Raw genomic sequence first — 16,933 nt, 5'->3', positions numbered from 1 at the left:
TAACTGAGGCAAATTCTTGAAAATCCGAGCATTGCTCTTTACAAAAAGAGTTACAAAAGGCACCTGCATACCTACATGTCCACAGTCCAGAGAGCATAGAGATTTATTTGCTCTGAGTCGAGGAGGTTCATTTTGATCAATATGCCCGACAGGAATATTTTGAGTAGGACCAAGAATGATAGCAGAAGGTCCAGAACCATTAAGGCCTTCATTAACTATTTTTCCATGACCATTGTCATCATCCTTAGGAATATTTTCATTGAAATCTTGTGCAGGTTCTTTTTCAGGAACAAAATCTTTGTTACCTTCTGTAGGTTCATAAAAACCGCGAAACATATCATGTACAGACTTCATTTTATTACACTCATCAATTAAACCATCTAAAATCTTCAAATAATGAGGATCAGAGAGTAGCAGTTCAGTTTGAGAAACTGAAACAAAATCATCAGAAGATAATGAAACACTTCTGCGAGAAGTAATCAGATCATTCAAGGTTTGAAAACCAGTTGACTGAACAAATAATAAAACATCCATATTTCTTTTAAACAAAAGAAACGTTTCATGAACAACCTACAAACATATGAACAATGAAAAAAAAATGTTACAAATAAAAATAATAAAATAAGTAGGAATCTAATTCCATTAAACTAAACATATAAGAAAACAGAACACTTACATCAGTTGAAATTTTTTTAATTTCTTCATCGGTCATAATACCTTCTGGAAGCTCAAATGCAACAATGCGACCAGTGGTACCATTTGTAGAAGGACCCTTATCATAACCCAAAGTAGGAGCTGGCTTAAAAACAGTTCCCCTAAAATTAAGCTATGACACAGGATATGTAATAGTATCCAATGGTCCCTGCCCATAACCACCAGCTTTGATCTCTAACTTAATTCTCTTCTTAATCTTTACATCCGTCCAATGTTGAATTAAAGGAAGAGTACTACTTTCCTTTTCACCTTGAAAATTTAGACGATGAAAATACATAATTTACAAAGCCAGCAAACAACCACTAACATTTTGAGCATTTTCATCATCCTTATACTTCTGAACAACCTTCTTTAACTTTTTTAAAACATATGAACACCAATCAAAAGTTTTAATTTCATCAACTTTTTCAAGCTTTCAGCAACTTCAATGAAACAGTCCTATTAGTAGTAGGAGCTAAAAAGCTAGACATAGCTTGAAGAACAAAACACCTCTTAAATTCTTCCCCTCCATCAACCAAATCAACCATCCTAGACTCCAATTTTGACAAATGAAGAGGTTGCTTACCAGATTGACCATAATCAGATCTCCATGCCTGAATGATACGTTTATCTACACTTTCATCTTCAGAATTTTTATTAAGTTCAGGAACACAAATATCACTCAAAGGCAAGCAAAACACATCGCATATATCATTTCTAGTAACAACAAATTCTTTACCAGTAGTGATGGTAAACATGCAGCTACCAGCATTGAAGTTTTCAACAAGCCAAGGTAGCATTTGACGATTAAGAGTTTTCAATTTAAGATGTAATAAACCTCCGAAACCAATTTCTTCAACAGCCTGTTTTTGCTCAGGACTAAAGTTCTGCAGCAATATTTCCAATGAATAGGGTCTGCATCTTGCAATGATTCTTCTTTGCTCCCTAAATAGAAAAAAAAAGAAAGAAAATGTAACTAAAACAATATAAAATAAAAACAAAATATAATTAAAAATGTAATAAAAAAATATGTATACTTACATAACAGATTCAGAATCAGATTCAGAAAGCATTTCATAATCAGAATCTTCCACTGTATTAGCTTTCTTAGGTACAATTTTGGCCTTCTTAGGAACTATTTTGGCCTTCTCAGACTCTGGTTTGTCACTCTCAGGAATTTTCCCAGCCTTTTTAGATACTGCTTTGCTCTTCTTAGGAGCTATCTGGGTCTTTTTTGGTACTGGTTTAGGCTTAGCAGGCTCTTTAGGCTTTCCTTTTCCTTTTGTAGGCTTTTTATAACGATAACCACCTATTGAACCACCTGTATTTAATTATTAAAGTAATATAAATACAAATTCAGAAATTACTCATGGAAAAATATAGAATAATGTGCACAAATGACACTTTTAAATGCATAAAGTGACCCTTTTAACAGCACAAAGTAACTCTTTTAACAGCACAAAGTGACCCTTCTTTTAACAGCACAAAGTGACCCTTTTAACAGCATAAAGTGACCCTTTTAACAGCATAAAGTGACCCTTTTATATGCAAAAAGTGACCCTTTTAACTGAAAAAGTTATTCATTTAACAACATACACTGACTCTTTTCACAGCATAAAGTGACCCTTTTAACATCACAAAGTGACCCTTTTAACATCACAAAGTGACCCTTTTAACAGCATAAAGTGACCCTTTTGTATGCATAAAGTGACCCTTTTGTATGCATAAAGTGACCCTTTTATATGCAAAAAGTGACCCTTTTTTTGCAAAAAGTGACCCTTTTAACTGAAAAAGTTAATCATTTAACAACATATAGTGACTCTTTTAACAGCATAAAGTCACCCTTTTAACATCATAAAGTGAACATTGTCAAAACATATAAATGACACACATGTCTATTACTCAAACACAATGAGAAATGCATATATGCATGTTAATCAAACACAGATGCACAAACACAATGCGAATATGCCTATTATACACATAATCTAACTAAAACATAAAACCTAAACAAATAATCAGTTTAATTAGCATTCTCTGACTAAAACCTAACATACAAAATTTGAAGAATAATAAGCAAAATTTTGAATAAATTATATACAATGAACAATAAAATAAAGCAAAATTAAACATAATAACTTCATAATTCAAATTCAATTATCATAATATGCATAAAAAATCAACTGAAAACTATAAAAAAATAACATGCACTAGTAATTCGACATATATAAGCGAAATTTCAATTGAAAAATTTGAAAAAATGATGAAAAATTTAAGTAAACACACCTTCTTCAGCATCTACAGCCTTCTTTGTAATCTTCTTCTTCACCATTGCAGAATCAACACTACAAAAATCGAAAACAAAATCAAAATAAAAAAACCTAAAAATCGAAGAATCAAAACAATTTAAACTAACAAAAATCTCAAAAAAATAAGTAAACGAACCTGAATTAAGCAAATAACAACTTCACCAGTGAAAAAGAAGAAAGAAAAAGCTCGAAAATCAACAATGGAGGACAGAGAAAACGCTCGAAATCGCCAGTTACTTGCTTTTTAGAGAGAGAAAAACGAAGAGAGAGAAAGTTATAGTGAATGAATGAAGAGAGAAAAGTTCTATTTCTTTCTTTATTTTGGCAATCATTAGGAAGCACGTGCCAAACCCACTAAATTGGCAGTTGATGCTTGTCCAAAAATTCCGCCATTCATTAAATTAATGAACACCGGTTTTTTTAAAAAATTTGTGTAGTTGTATTATGACCAAGTTAGTGTACACGCACTTTGCTGTAGTTATGGATAAAGAATTGATTATTGGATATTATGTGTAATAATTGGATATTTTTTGTGAGATACGATGTGTAATAATTGGATATTTTTTGTGAGATACGATGTGTAATAATTGGATTTTTTTGTGAGATACGATGTGATAATTGGATAATTGGATATTTTTTGTGAAATATGAGGTGATAATTGGATATTTTTTGTGAAATATGAGGTGATAATTGGATATTTTTTGTGAGATACGATGTGAGATACGATTGGATTTTTTTGTGAGATACGATTGGATATTTTTTGTGAGATACGATGTGATAATTGGATAATTGGATATTTTTTGTGAGATACGATGTGTAATAATTGGGTATTTTTTGTGAGATACGATGTGTAATAATTGGATATTTTTTGTGAGATACGATGTATAAAAATTTGATTATTGCATACTCGTATGATGGGATATTGAGGTTGTCAGGAATTGATTTTCCTTAGTTGTATTACTATATGAACAAGTATATATATATACAACCTAATAAGAGATTAGGGCCGGTAACATTGGCCCATTAGCTATACAATATTAGGTTTAACACCTCCCTCAAGTTGGAGCATGCAAATCATAAATGCCCAACTTGTCAAGTAAATACAAAAATTGGTTATTGCTCAAGGCCTTAGTGAATATATTCGCAAGTTGATCAGTGGTCTTCACATAAGACGAGCTAATAACCTCTTCCTGAGTCGCATCCCTAACATAATGACAATTAACCTCAATAAGCTTAGTTTGTTCATGAAAGACCGGATTCTGCGCAATATATAAAGCTGATTGACTATCACAAAATAAGCTCATCGTACGTGGATACGAGACTCCCAAACTGCCAAGTAGCGCCTTCAACCATTTCAACTCAGAAGTAATTGCCGACATTGAACGATAATCTACCTCTGCAGAAGACTTAGAGACAGTATGTTGCTTCTTGGTCTTTCAAGAAATCGGAGAACCACCAAGAAGCACCAACTAACCAGAAATCGACCATCTCGTCAAAGGAAAACTAGCCCAATCCAAGTCACACCAACCCGTCAAATTTAGATTGCAATCAGAACTAAAAAAGATCCCTTGTCCCGGACAACCTTTCAAGTAGCGTACCGTACGAAGTGCTGCCTCCCAATGATCTTAACGAGGTTGTTGCATATTTGAGATAAGATATGAACTGCATAAGCCAAGTCAGGTCTAGTTAAGACAAATAAATCAAACGGCACACACGACGGCGATACATTTCGGGGTCATCAATAAGAAGTGTCTCTGATTTTGCAAGAGTATGATTTTGTTCAATCGGAGTACGGGCTCTACAATAATATCAAGGGTGTATTTCCATTGACATAAAAATATGCCTTCCGGACTTCGTGCGACCTCAATACCAAGAAAATACTTCAAAACACCCAAATCTTTCATATGAAAGCATTCACTCAAGTATGACTTGAATGTAGAAATTCCAGAAGAGTTATTCCCCGAAATAATCAAATCATCAACATACACAAGGACAATGAGATGAATAGCCCCATGATTCAGAGTGAAAAGAGAATAATCGGAGTACGACTGTATGAAACCGTACCTTGTGAGAGAGCAAGATAATTTGGCAAACCAACAACGGGGTGCTTGTCGAAGGCCATACAAAGACTTCCATAGGTGACATACCATGCCCGATTGAGAACTATGAAACCCGGGATTCATATAGACTTCCTCATCAAGATCACCATGAAGGAAGACATTATGAACATTCATTTGATGCATGGTAGGCGTGTCGCGTACCTATCAAAAATAACCTAACAGACCAATACTAATGTAGACTGGCAAGTAAGGGTCGGATCCCAAGAGACTAAGGTTCAGAAATAATTAAATAGACTCGAATTTCTACTAAGCAAGAATCAATTATAATCAATTATCTAAGGAACTAAGTATGAGAAGAATTCGAAAATAAACTAAATGAGATGATTAAATCAAGTACTTAAAACATCCAAGATCTAGTTTCACCACAATTATTATCGATGCAATTGTAATTCTACCCTTAACATACAATTTCAATCGAACGGGGAAAAGTAAACCCTAATAATTACCAAGGATCTCTCTAGAGTATCAATGGCTTCCCTAACATACAATCAATCCTATTCTCATGGTATCATGCATATTAAAGACATTAAACACATTACTCTCACTTCCCAATTATCAAACCCAACTACTCTCGTGTTGAGAATCAAACCCTAAATTGATTTACTCAAATCCGTTTATACCCAACTCTCGCTGTGATAAAAACAATGGAATAATCGCAATACTATAGTTACGTCTAACCTAGCATTGACATAATCACAATCAATTTAGCAATTCAATTGTTAAAGTTGTTAAAGAATTTAAAGATTTAATTCATGCATCAATAATAATAGGGCTACACTAGATCTTGAATTAAAGAATCTACTCACACATGATTAAAGAAACAAAAACAATAATAAATAATGAAAACATAATTAAATAACAAAGGATGAAAAATAAATACCAAATCTTGAATAAAATTGAAAGTAGAAAGCTTGAATCTTGAATCTTTAATTACAATAACTTGGAAAGTAAATAATGGAGAGAACTAGTTCTTAAGGAGAGAATAATAAAAATAAAATAAAACAAGGCTTAATGAATGAATAATCCATCAAGAAGAACAAACTAAAGAATATATACAAGCCTAAAAAGATAAGAAAAATCGGCTACGCTTGGCGCACAAGAATCCCAGGAGGCACGGACGTGCCTACTTGCGTGCATAAACTTGGGTAGCTTCTGACTTCCAGGCACGGACATGCCTGATGATGGGCACAGACGTGCCTCCCCTGCTGCGCGTATCACTCATCTTAAATCAGTCATAACTTCATATCCGGAGCTCCGTTTGAGGCGTGTAATATATTTTTGGAAAGGTCTTCAAGTCTACTTTTCCAATGCAATTTGAATCACTCCATTATCATTTGTATATTAAAAGTTATGAGCATAATAGTGAATAGGTGTCATATTTGTCAAGTATTTCATCAGCGTTTTGCTTCATTTTCACTCAATTAGCTCCGTTAATCCTGAAATACATCAAAAACAACGAAAATACCCATAAAAGCATCGAATCATCGAAACTAAACCAAATTACACCAAAATGGACTAAAACACTCGACTAAGCTAATAAAACCCACTAAAAACAAGCTAAATAATATACACAAAACATGACTTATCAATGTAATTCCCAATTCTTCGTAGCATCAACAATTAAGAAAGCACTAACGGTGACCATTTTCACTACGGGAGCAAATGTCTCATTATAATCGATACCCTCAACTTGATGGTTGCCAAAGATAACAAGGCGAGCTTTCAATCGTTCAATTGTGCCATCCAAGTCATCCAAGAAATCAAAATCGACCCCAACATTGTCGTTAAACACATCATCCACACCCACATTATCATTAATCGAACCACTATTAACCGCAAATATAATGGAAATTCATTCTAAAAAAACTTAACATCACGGGACACAAAGATATCAGCTTTTTTCAAATCATACAACTTCTAACCCTTTCTACCATGAGGGTATCCTACAAACACACACTTCCTACTTCTCGGTGCAAATTTATCACCCTTAGCCTTTTGATTATGAGCAAAACAAAGACATCTAAAAACTCGCATTTCATCAAAGGTAGGTTCTTTGCCAAATAAGACCTCATACGGTGTCTTATTTTCTAGTAAACGAGAGGGAGTACGATTAATCAAATATACAGCCCCAAGAACACATTCACCCCATAAATCAATCGGTAGATTGCCTTGAAACATTAATGCTCGACCCACATTTAATATATGTTGGTGTTTACGCTCAACCCGACCATTTTGTTGTGGAGTACCAACACAAGAAGTTTGAAATAAAATGCCATGTTCATCAAAATAGGAAGCATGCGTTTACATTCCGTATCATTGTCACTCCGGACACATTTCACAGATACATCAAATTGAGTCTTAATCATAGCAAAGAATGAGCAAAAAGATGAATAGACCTCGGTTTTGTCATTCAACAAATAAACCCTAACACCCCTTGAGAAATCATCGATAAGGGTCAAAAAATTGTGCGCACCACAAGTACAAGGAGTTTTATACAACCCCCATAGATCACAATGTATAATTTCAAAAATACGGCTAGCACGACTATCACTTATAGGAAAACTATCCCTAGTTTGTTTAGCTTGAGGACAAATTTCACATGCCTTGTGTAAATATTTACTACTAGAAGTACCTCTAATAGCAGGGAGTAACTTGACAACTCTTTCGGAAGGATGCCCCAAACGTCGATGCCACAACTCAAATGCTGAGACCTCCAGACCCGTGACTGCACATACTTTTGGGATGCACCAGAAATAGTAGAGTCCATTTATTCGTTCACCGCTGCCAATCAGGCTCCCCAATTTTTGATCCTGTATAGCACATAAAGAATTAGTGAATCATATATGAAAATGAGAGTCATCAATTAATTTAGAGACCGATATCAAATTGCAATTTAATTTAGGAACAAATAAGACGTGTTCAAGAATAATTCCATCCGCCAGGAAAACACGGCCCTCCTTTGCAGCAATTGCTTGAGCACCGTCGGGAAGACCAACAGGGCATGGTAGAATGGATTGAATATCTATTAGAGAAGACTCGTCAGCCGTTACATGATGAGAGGCGCCTGTGTCAATAATCCACGACAAAGAAAAATAATCATCGATCCTCATGTCTAGAGAACAATCGATGGTGAAATTAGTGTAGGCCATTGCCGTAGCGTGAGCCAGGATAGCAGCAGGCGGCACATTAGCACCGCCAGTAGAGGGAGTAGTGTACGGGGCAGCGGTAGCCTGACTCGTTCCGTGGTTGCCTTTTTTTTTGAGCCACCAATTAGGGTAGCCATGGACCAAAAAACAAGCATCATAATCGTGACCCGATCGATTGCAATGGGTACAATATATTTTAGAGTTTAGAGAGAAAATTTAGGATTCAGAAATTTAGAGGCTTTGATATCACGTCAGGAATTGATTTTCCTTAGTTGTATTAATGTATGAACAAGTGTATATATACAACCTAATAAGAGATTAGGGCTGGTAACATTGACCCATTAGCTATACAATATTAGGCTTAACAGAGGTAGTATTAATATCCAAATTGTTTTCTTGCACTTCTTGTTAATTTGTTGTACTCTAATAATGTTGATGTAACACTAACAATTACTTGTATCAGTTGTATGGTTTCACAAAGTAATGTGGTGCAAGTTCAATTATTCGCATCAATTGACTTGGACTATTTTGGATTTTCAATCAAATTTACTACGGTAAGACTAAGTTTGAATTAAAAATTAAATTGGCGTCGCATTTTTAAATATATATGCATATCATACATCAACTCTAATTCAAATTGAGTTATTTAGAATTTGAGAAAGCAATTGTACAGTTAAGCTAAAAAAAAAAAATTAGAGTTAAGAAAAAAATAATATGAAGTGCTCCGTATAAAGTAATACTTCGTATATCTTAAAGGATAAGTATTACATCGCTTTATAAATTAATTAATATTTTGGGAGAAGATTTCAACAATAATTCAATACAAAGTATAATATAGTTAGTGTTGCTAGAAGAAATTGTGGGATGGAATTAACGTTGATCTGCAAAATCATCAAATGTTATAAATTATGTAAATTGCGTATTCTATTTATAATGTACCTATAAACTTATCTAGTCCAATTTATACTTAATTTTTTAAAGTAAGGAAAATGACCCTAATCATCAGACCTCAACCCTAATAATTTTTTCGATCTGATATTTACGAATTAGATATTTAAAAGTGGGGGGAAAGGATAAGAGATCCACAACCCATCCTCAAACTGACTAGTGAAAATTAAATTTGACAATTTCAACCTCAAAATTAAAAGGTGCAATCTTTCCCATTAAACCAAATGTATGCTTGGCCGTGAAAAATGTAATTGTAGCAATAATCGTTTACATTATTTAACACACCGTATTTATTTTTATTGCATGCCTTTATTCCATGCTTTACTTTGTGGGCCTGTGGCATCATTGTCCCTCACTTCAATCAATTTTACAGATAATTGATTAATTACTTTCAATGTTCGAACTTCTAAGTCTTTGATCAAAATAACACCTTTTGTACTTTATATATAAGGATGAGCAAATTCTGGATTGAGATTGTATTATAAGAGCAATTGTTAATTTTGACTATGAGACGACTTCATAGAGATTTGAGTAACTTAATCCTTGTAACGTAGGACCTACGTGGTTAAATATTGATTTTATGGGTCAATTTTGAAAAATAGAGTATTCCGTAATTGATTTGAGTAACAAATGGTGATCATTAAACACAAAAGTTTATTAAAGCTCAGTTAATGCGATCTACATCTAGTTAATATAAACAGTTGAACAATATATTTCTGATTTAAAAATAAAATAAAAAAATTGATCTCCAAAAGTACTCTATTGATTGACAAAAAAAAACTAAACAAGAAGTTCTAATTATAAGGAAGAATAATAGATAGTGAAAGATAAATTGGTTGGCAATAAATAAAGGTTGTTGTACTCAAGTTCAATCCCTCACATAACTGATACAAGGGAAAATTTTGCATATCTATCCTCTTTAGGTTAGTGAAGCTTTCTATAAAAAAATACATATGATTATAGTTTTCCTCTTCAATCAAATATTAGTTTAGACACCCTCATTTTTAAAAATGAATCTTATTAATTAATTTTTGCAAAGTATAGTCTCATAAGCCAACAAATCATTGCTTATGACCACAAACGATGGTTGTTGTGCTCATAATAGTAATGGTTTTGTTAGAATTTATTGATCATGTGTATTGTTGTTAGATATTCAAAAAAATTAATATTTTTATCAGTAAAATGTATAATTAAATCCTAATTTTTCAACTTTAGAAAAAATAATGGGACGATGAATGTGTCACGACTATTAATTATTAGGAATTATTAAAGATTCTATCTAACTATTGCCAAAAAAAAAATTAAGAAAAAATTTCTATCTATTTAACTGAGTCATTTCAACAAAAAACATCTTTTAGATAACAATGTTTTAGAATTCGTGCTTTGAATAGGCCAACAATAGTATTATGTGGAAGCTCCCAATTTAGAGCACTAATTTAAAAGGTTTGATTTCCATCTTCCTCAAAGTGAGGTAGGGTGGCTTTGAGGTGAAGTACAACTTAATCACAATCACGCGTGTGTGTTCCATATAAATTAATTCAACATGCGCTATATTAGCTTCGAAAGGCATTATATTAATAATAACGTAAATGTGAATAACGGTATTTCCACTCATATATACCTCATAAACTAGCATAAATAGTTGACAATATCTTGACCACAACCAAGATTTGGTCTAATTTAGAAAGTCAAAATATGCACAAGGCGCCAAGGTAAGTAACCAACAATCTACTCAATGTGTCATTTTGCGAAAGGTTCTAGGTCAAACTTTGTGGAACCACCGACTAATTCTTTCAACTTTCAAATATCCAAGTCATCTTTTCTTCAATTCCTTCGTGGAAATTGAGATTAGTGTGCTCCGATAATGATATATACTATTAGGTCTATTATGTACTAATTCAAAATACTACCTTCCGTCGAAATACTAATTCAAAATATTGTTAGTCCTTCATGTCATAATATAGTCTCTGTTTCTCATTTTCTTCGAGAATCAATAAAAGTGTAGTATGAAAATATTTAAAATATTACTCTGTAACAAATAAGAGTGCGACAATTTTATTAATTTAAATCTTTAATATGTTTCTACGAAAATCAATTAAGGTAAGTTGAGATTAATGTGCTTCCGTATTGCATGTTGTACAATAAGGTGTTCAACTTATTTTTACTTATTTCAGAAAATATAAGTTCAGATCAGAAAAAATAAGTTCAGATCAGATCATCGTTTTATGTGCAATTTTTTATCGCTAAATATCATTAATTTCGTAATGAAAAAAATTATGAAAATTACATATTAATGAAATACACATTATTACGAATCTAACAAGATCCATCACACTTGATATATTTTTTCCTTACAGATTATCGCATAATAAGGTGAACTAAACAAGGCCTAAACCATGCATAAACGCTAAGAATAAGGAAAAATGTTGTTTGTAGTGAATAAATACCGTAATACTCCGAGCATGTTCAACATAGCTTTTGAATAGCTTTTAAGTAGCTATTATTAATATTTAATAAAAAAATTGAGTGTTTCACATACTATTACTCCGTAGTACATTTTTGTGCAAGAAGCTTTCCAGTTATGAAATAGTCGAACTGGTCCTTTCTCCTAATCCTCGGGAGAGACCTTTCACATACTAGGGGATTTCGTTTGGGAAAGAAAATGTACCATACTACTCCGTAATGTATTTGGGTCCATAACCATGGTTCCAATTTCGTGGTGAAGGACCTCTAATGCCTCTACATACTAGGTTTTATGTACTAAGCATGCTCTTAATTTTTTATTTATTTTTTTTTTTAATTTTACATGTAGCACATCACCTTCACCTTCTGCCCCAATGCTAACTTCACCGCCCAACCTTTACACCCTTACTAGTTTCAATGACGGTATTATAGGAAATTTAAGCTTGCTCTCTGAGTACTTGAAAAAAAATGTGACAATAATTTCTTAATCATTCCAAAATATACAATGGTTATTATCTTGACATTCCGAAAACAAATGCTGAGGTTTTTTACTGGACACACCCCGGACACGAATATGTATACAGGTCAGGAAGCAACTATCAAGCCATATTCAACCCTTCTCCCAAGCTTATCAAAGCTGTTTGTATTCTCCTAACCATTCATATAGTTAGGAAGAAAATCAAACACCCTTAAGGAAGGTACTCCATATTCAAATTTATTATAACAAGATTTATTATCTCATAAATCATTCGTAGCATCAGCTTGAAAGCTAGTGTTTAGTACTAGCTACTAGCCTCTTATGATGGCAACAAAAGCCACCCTCTATTACAAATTTCAAAAGAAGAATTCATTACGCTAATACCACGAACAAAGGCTAAGACAAAATTGAAACATTAGTTAGTACAGTAAGATGATGCTATACGAGACAGATCTGAGGTCATACTAACTCGAAATTGAAGTAATGAAGATATCGGCGGTGATTTGATCTGCTCAGTTAGGCGGGGGGAAAAAGATGGCATCCGAAGTCCTCTTTGATCTGAACTGATTCTCAATCTCTGGGCTCACATTGAAGGCTGCCTGCAGTACTTCAGCGGATAGTGCCTTCCATGCTGAGGTCTTTCCGGCTAAGTGCGTGAATATTGGGCTGAAAACACCACGATTCATTACATAAATCATTTAAGATAAATCCAATTGATAAAATCCTTTAAACAATAGAGTTGAATAGTTTATCTTGTTAGGGACCTAATTTACGGGTTGTTCAGATCAATAAGCATAACATAACAACGTGAACATATATTGAATTCTTGCTTAGAGTCAGGGAATTAAGGGCACATCAGAATAAGCTGATGAGAACACGATATACAAGACTTCAAGGGAAAGAAACATAAGATAGAAGACCTACTTTGGTGTAGTAATGATAGAGAACCACTCCATCCCCGAAGGATCAGCAATCTTGGAGACCACAAAGAACCTTGGAACAATAAACAACTGCCCTGCCTTCACGGTAGTTTCCAGCACCCTTCTTCCATCAATCCCCGCAACTTGAACTCGGCCACTTCCCCGAACAATGTAGGTGACCTGTAGGGCAGAGTCACAGGAAAAGCCAGGGGAGCACATTGCACTACCATCCAACCTCACGAGATCAGCCCCAAGTCCAACCTCTCCAACCAAGGGCAAATTCTTGGTGTTCAAAACCACCACTCTCCCACCATTTTTAATATCCACATCCAAAGGAGCTTCCTCACAGTTCAACACCATGCCCCTCCTGTTCTCATTCTTGGGTTCAGGCATTTTGGCTGATCCATCAAGCTGCACGATCCCACTCCCGGGTTGATTTCCTACAAGGGAGTTCACTGTTTTTTCATCCAAGTCCCATGCTCGGCCTACAAACTCCGTACTAAATCCAGTGAAAATGCCATTCGAGCCTGTCAAGAAAAAGTCTGTGAATCGGCCTGCTTTGTGGGCTTTCGAGGTGTCACCAAGAAACAGGATCACTAGTTCTGTATCTTCTTTGTTGTACAACCAGGAGACTACGCCAAAGGGGAGGGCTATTGCATCTCCTTTCTTGATTGGAATCACTTTCTCTTCCTTTTCTGGAAGGACAATCCCACATATTCCGCTGCCTGATAAAAAAATTCACAGAACGATTTTGAGTGCAAACATTAATAATGCTTAGTATCTCAACACAAATCCTTTTACTCCATGCTCTAACATTATATCGTCAAAACTAGATGCAACGAACATCGAAATCAAATCCCCTACATTGTTGAACAATGGAATACAAATCAATCCATGATAATGATAACCCTTGATAAATGTTATACACCCCATATTTTATTCATCCAATGTTGTCATACATTTAGATTGAGCAATTTTTACAAGTTGTAACTTTTGATCAAATTCATCCTATAGCAACTCAATGTAAAGCTTCTCATATTCTTATTTAAATTCATTGAAAACGAAATCAAAACCAAATTTTGTGGGGTATATTGTTATAATAGAACCAATTGTTAAAACAAAACATTAATACGGAGTAATGGAATTCCAAGATTGCACTACCAAACTAAACTTGATCGAAACTCAAACATAACCCAAACAAATTACTCATATTCAATCCAACAAAACCAAGAAAATTATGAACAGAATCAAATAATCCAATTCCAAAATTACTTAACCAAATCAAAATATCAAATGACAACTATAATCTACAACAAAATCATGTCAAAACCAAGGAAACATTCCAAACAACCATCAACAATCAATTACATCATAAATATATCACACGATCATCAAAACTACATCTGGGTATTTATAATCTTGCCATGATTTACACCAAACCCATCAAATAAATCAATAAATACAATAAAAAATCAATGAAAATGAAGGGTACCCTGAAGAACATAGGCAACTCTGGAAGAATCAGAATAAGCAGGAAGAGAAAACCCAAATTTCTGAAGAGCAAGTTTCGAAGCGCCAATGTTACCCTCGCGTAACATAGGAAGTTCTGAGTCACACCATGCATAGTATGTACCTCCTGTTCCACCATGAACTTTTGCTGCTAATTGGGGTGTAAGATCAATCTCCATTTTCTCCAAATTTTTTTTTTTTTTTTTTGTTTTTTTTTTATTCTAATATTTTTTGGATTCTGAATTTGAGATGCAATGAAGAAGATTATAATGTTTGATGGAAGAAGGTGAAGTGATAGTACAATTGAATGAAATGGTATGGTATAGCTGATTTTGGGGGGATGGATTTTATTTATAGGTAGTTATTGTTATTAGTCTTATGACCATGAAAATTTATGTTTGTAACAGAATGTGGGAGTATGCGTAATGAATGTAACACACTAATCTTGTGATTTGTGAATGGATTACGGAGCGAAAATGCTTAGTTTTCTTTTTGATGAAAAGAGAGCGAAAATGAATTTAAACGTTAGGGTAGGGATGACAATTTAGATTGAAATGGATACGAGCCTTGATTGAAAAAAAGAAAAAAAAATGCGAGATTCATATTTGAAAATTTGAAGTCTTGAGCTTGTTATGTAAGTGAGTTAGGCAAAAATAATTAATGTTCTACTTGTTAATGTTAGTGTTCGTGAACAGCTGGTTATTGGATGGGTCGAGTTGTTAACAGAGGAAGGTCAAAAGAGGGTCACCTTTTATTGGGCTTAACTGCTTAAGTGGATCAGGTCAATGGGCAGGCCAAAACCAACAAAAAAAATGGAGGAAAGGGGGTGATAATTTAGACCCTAAGAAAATATATAAGTAATTCTAAAACATAAAGCATAAAATAGGCCCAAAAAATAAAATTGTATCGGACATAACAAAAAAATATAAGTCAAAACCAGGGCACGTTGCTCTTGGACCCCGATTCACTTAATGTGCAACAAGACCCCATGACAGTTGTTCGATTCAAGGCATAATATTCTAGTTAAGTAAATATAATTTATTTCAATTGTATGGCCATGTTTATTTCACCTTTAAAAAAAAAAAATATTCAGCAAAAATAATTTATCTTCAGTAAATATAATTTCGGTTCAGTAAAAATAAGTTTAGTTAAGTAAAATTAATTTCGAGTCAATAAAAATATTTTCAGTTCAATCAGTAACTTTAAAAAAATATATATTAGAAAATCAGTAAAAATAATTTCAGTTTAGCAAAAATAATTTAGCTCAATAAAATTAATTTTAGTTCAGTAAAAATAATTTAAGTTCAGCAAAAATAATTTCAATTCAACAAAAATAAGGTGAAGTGAACAGGGCCTAAGTCAAAACTTTGGTATCTAACCTTATTACTAGAACTTATAATACTTTTCTTGCTTTCTTTTGTTTGAACTTAACTTATTTTCCCTCGTTATTTTATTTTTATAGGGGTCTTTTATATGAAACATACTCCTTGTAACCTAAAGCTCGGTGCAAATGAAAATGAAGTGTTACTTTGTTAGTCTATATCCTTAATTAATAGACGGCCTACCTACCATTTCACGTATTGCGCACACAAAGAAACAAGGAGATACCGAGACAGGGAGTAAAAACGAGAGCACCAATTGCAATCACCATAGTTGCTACTTGCTAGAAGTAGACAACACAACGTAATTTCATCATATGAGACGACTAACTTGAATAAAACGATTATTATTTGGAGCTAATTAGAAAGGGATTATACACCAACCAAGTAATTTACCAATAAAGGCATGAACAATAAAAACCTTTGAATATTATTTTGTGTTTATTTCCATACATATGGCAATTCTTAATATGATGATTAACAAAAGCATTTAATTGTATTGACAATATATACACTTTCATTATTGTAGATAGGTTAATTATAATAAATAATACTAATATATAGATTACCAATAATAATAAAATAATTAATAAATATTGATATGAATATTTCCTCTATTTCTTCTTAAGCAACTAGCTCCAAAGGTAAGCAACAAGGAATCATAGTTTGATTGGCTCGCTACATCGAATTTCTAAGTTATAGTACTTATAAACTACAATATTCATCAATGGTTCTACGGTTGTACCTAAGCTTGCAATAAATATTTATTTGATTTATATTTCTTCTACTTAATCAGAATTTCACAAACGGTGTAGCTTGGTTGAGCATTGTCTTTGTTTTACCTATAACCAAACACACTGTAAGTAACGAAGTAAGTATATCAATTTAACGATGCAATAACTTATATATATGCTAGATATTTTCAATAATTTTACAATAAGCACGTCATTTATGTATACCATACAATT

The 16,933-nt window shown here is 33.4% G+C and overlaps 2 protein-coding genes across 2 annotated transcripts; both read right to left on the bottom strand.

Moving 5' to 3' along the window:
• Positions 1-801: 801 nt before the first annotated feature.
• LOC110729338 (histone H1C-like) lies at positions 802-3,411 on the bottom strand. Its single transcript, XM_021909071.1, has 2 exons — positions 2,980-3,411; positions 802-2,014 (listed from the first exon to the last, which is right to left on the bottom strand). Exons 1-2 carry the CDS (start codon positions 3,023-3,025, stop codon positions 1,731-1,733), a joined length of 330 nt encoding a protein of 109 aa, XP_021764763.1. The 5' UTR covers positions 3,026-3,411; the 3' UTR covers positions 802-1,730.
• Positions 3,412-12,441: 9,030 nt separating this feature from the next.
• On the bottom strand, positions 12,442-15,624 carry LOC110729337 (12S seed storage globulin 2-like). The gene is made up of 3 exons (XM_021909070.1): positions 14,570-15,624; positions 13,082-13,802; positions 12,442-12,823 (listed from the first exon to the last, which is right to left on the bottom strand). The coding sequence occupies exons 1-3, from the start codon at positions 14,763-14,765 to the stop codon at positions 12,670-12,672; spliced, it is 1,071 nt and encodes a 356-aa protein (XP_021764762.1). The 5' UTR covers positions 14,766-15,624; the 3' UTR covers positions 12,442-12,669.
• Between the last annotated feature and the right edge of the window lie 1,309 nt (positions 15,625-16,933).

This window comes from Chenopodium quinoa, unplaced genomic scaffold (genome assembly GCF_001683475.1).
Source record: "Chenopodium quinoa cultivar QQ74 unplaced genomic scaffold, ASM168347v1, whole genome shotgun sequence".
In the NCBI taxonomy this organism is placed as follows: domain Eukaryota; kingdom Viridiplantae; phylum Streptophyta; class Magnoliopsida; order Caryophyllales; family Amaranthaceae; genus Chenopodium; species Chenopodium quinoa.
Note: the sequence above shows the minus strand (reverse complement) of the source record. Positions and strands in the feature narration are given on the sequence as shown.

Coding starts and splice junctions, on each gene's coding strand:
- LOC110729338 (XM_021909071.1), bottom strand. CDS start 3,025: ATGGTGAAGAAGAAGATTACAAAGAAGGCTGTAGATGCTGAAGAAG. Junction 2,015..2,979: donor GGCTGTAGATGCTGAAGAAG/GTGTGTTTACTT, acceptor AATTAAATACAG/GTGGTTCAATAGGTGGTTAT.
- LOC110729337 (XM_021909070.1), bottom strand. CDS start 14,765: ATGGAGATTGATCTTACACCCCAATTAGCAGCAAAAGTTCATGGTGGA. Junction 13,803..14,569: donor AGTTGCCTATGTTCTTCAGG/GTACCCTTCATT, acceptor TTTTTTTATCAG/GCAGCGGAATATGTGGGATT. Junction 12,824..13,081: donor TCTATCATTACTACACCAAA/GTAGGTCTTCTA, acceptor TGGTGTTTTCAG/CCCAATATTCACGCACTTAG.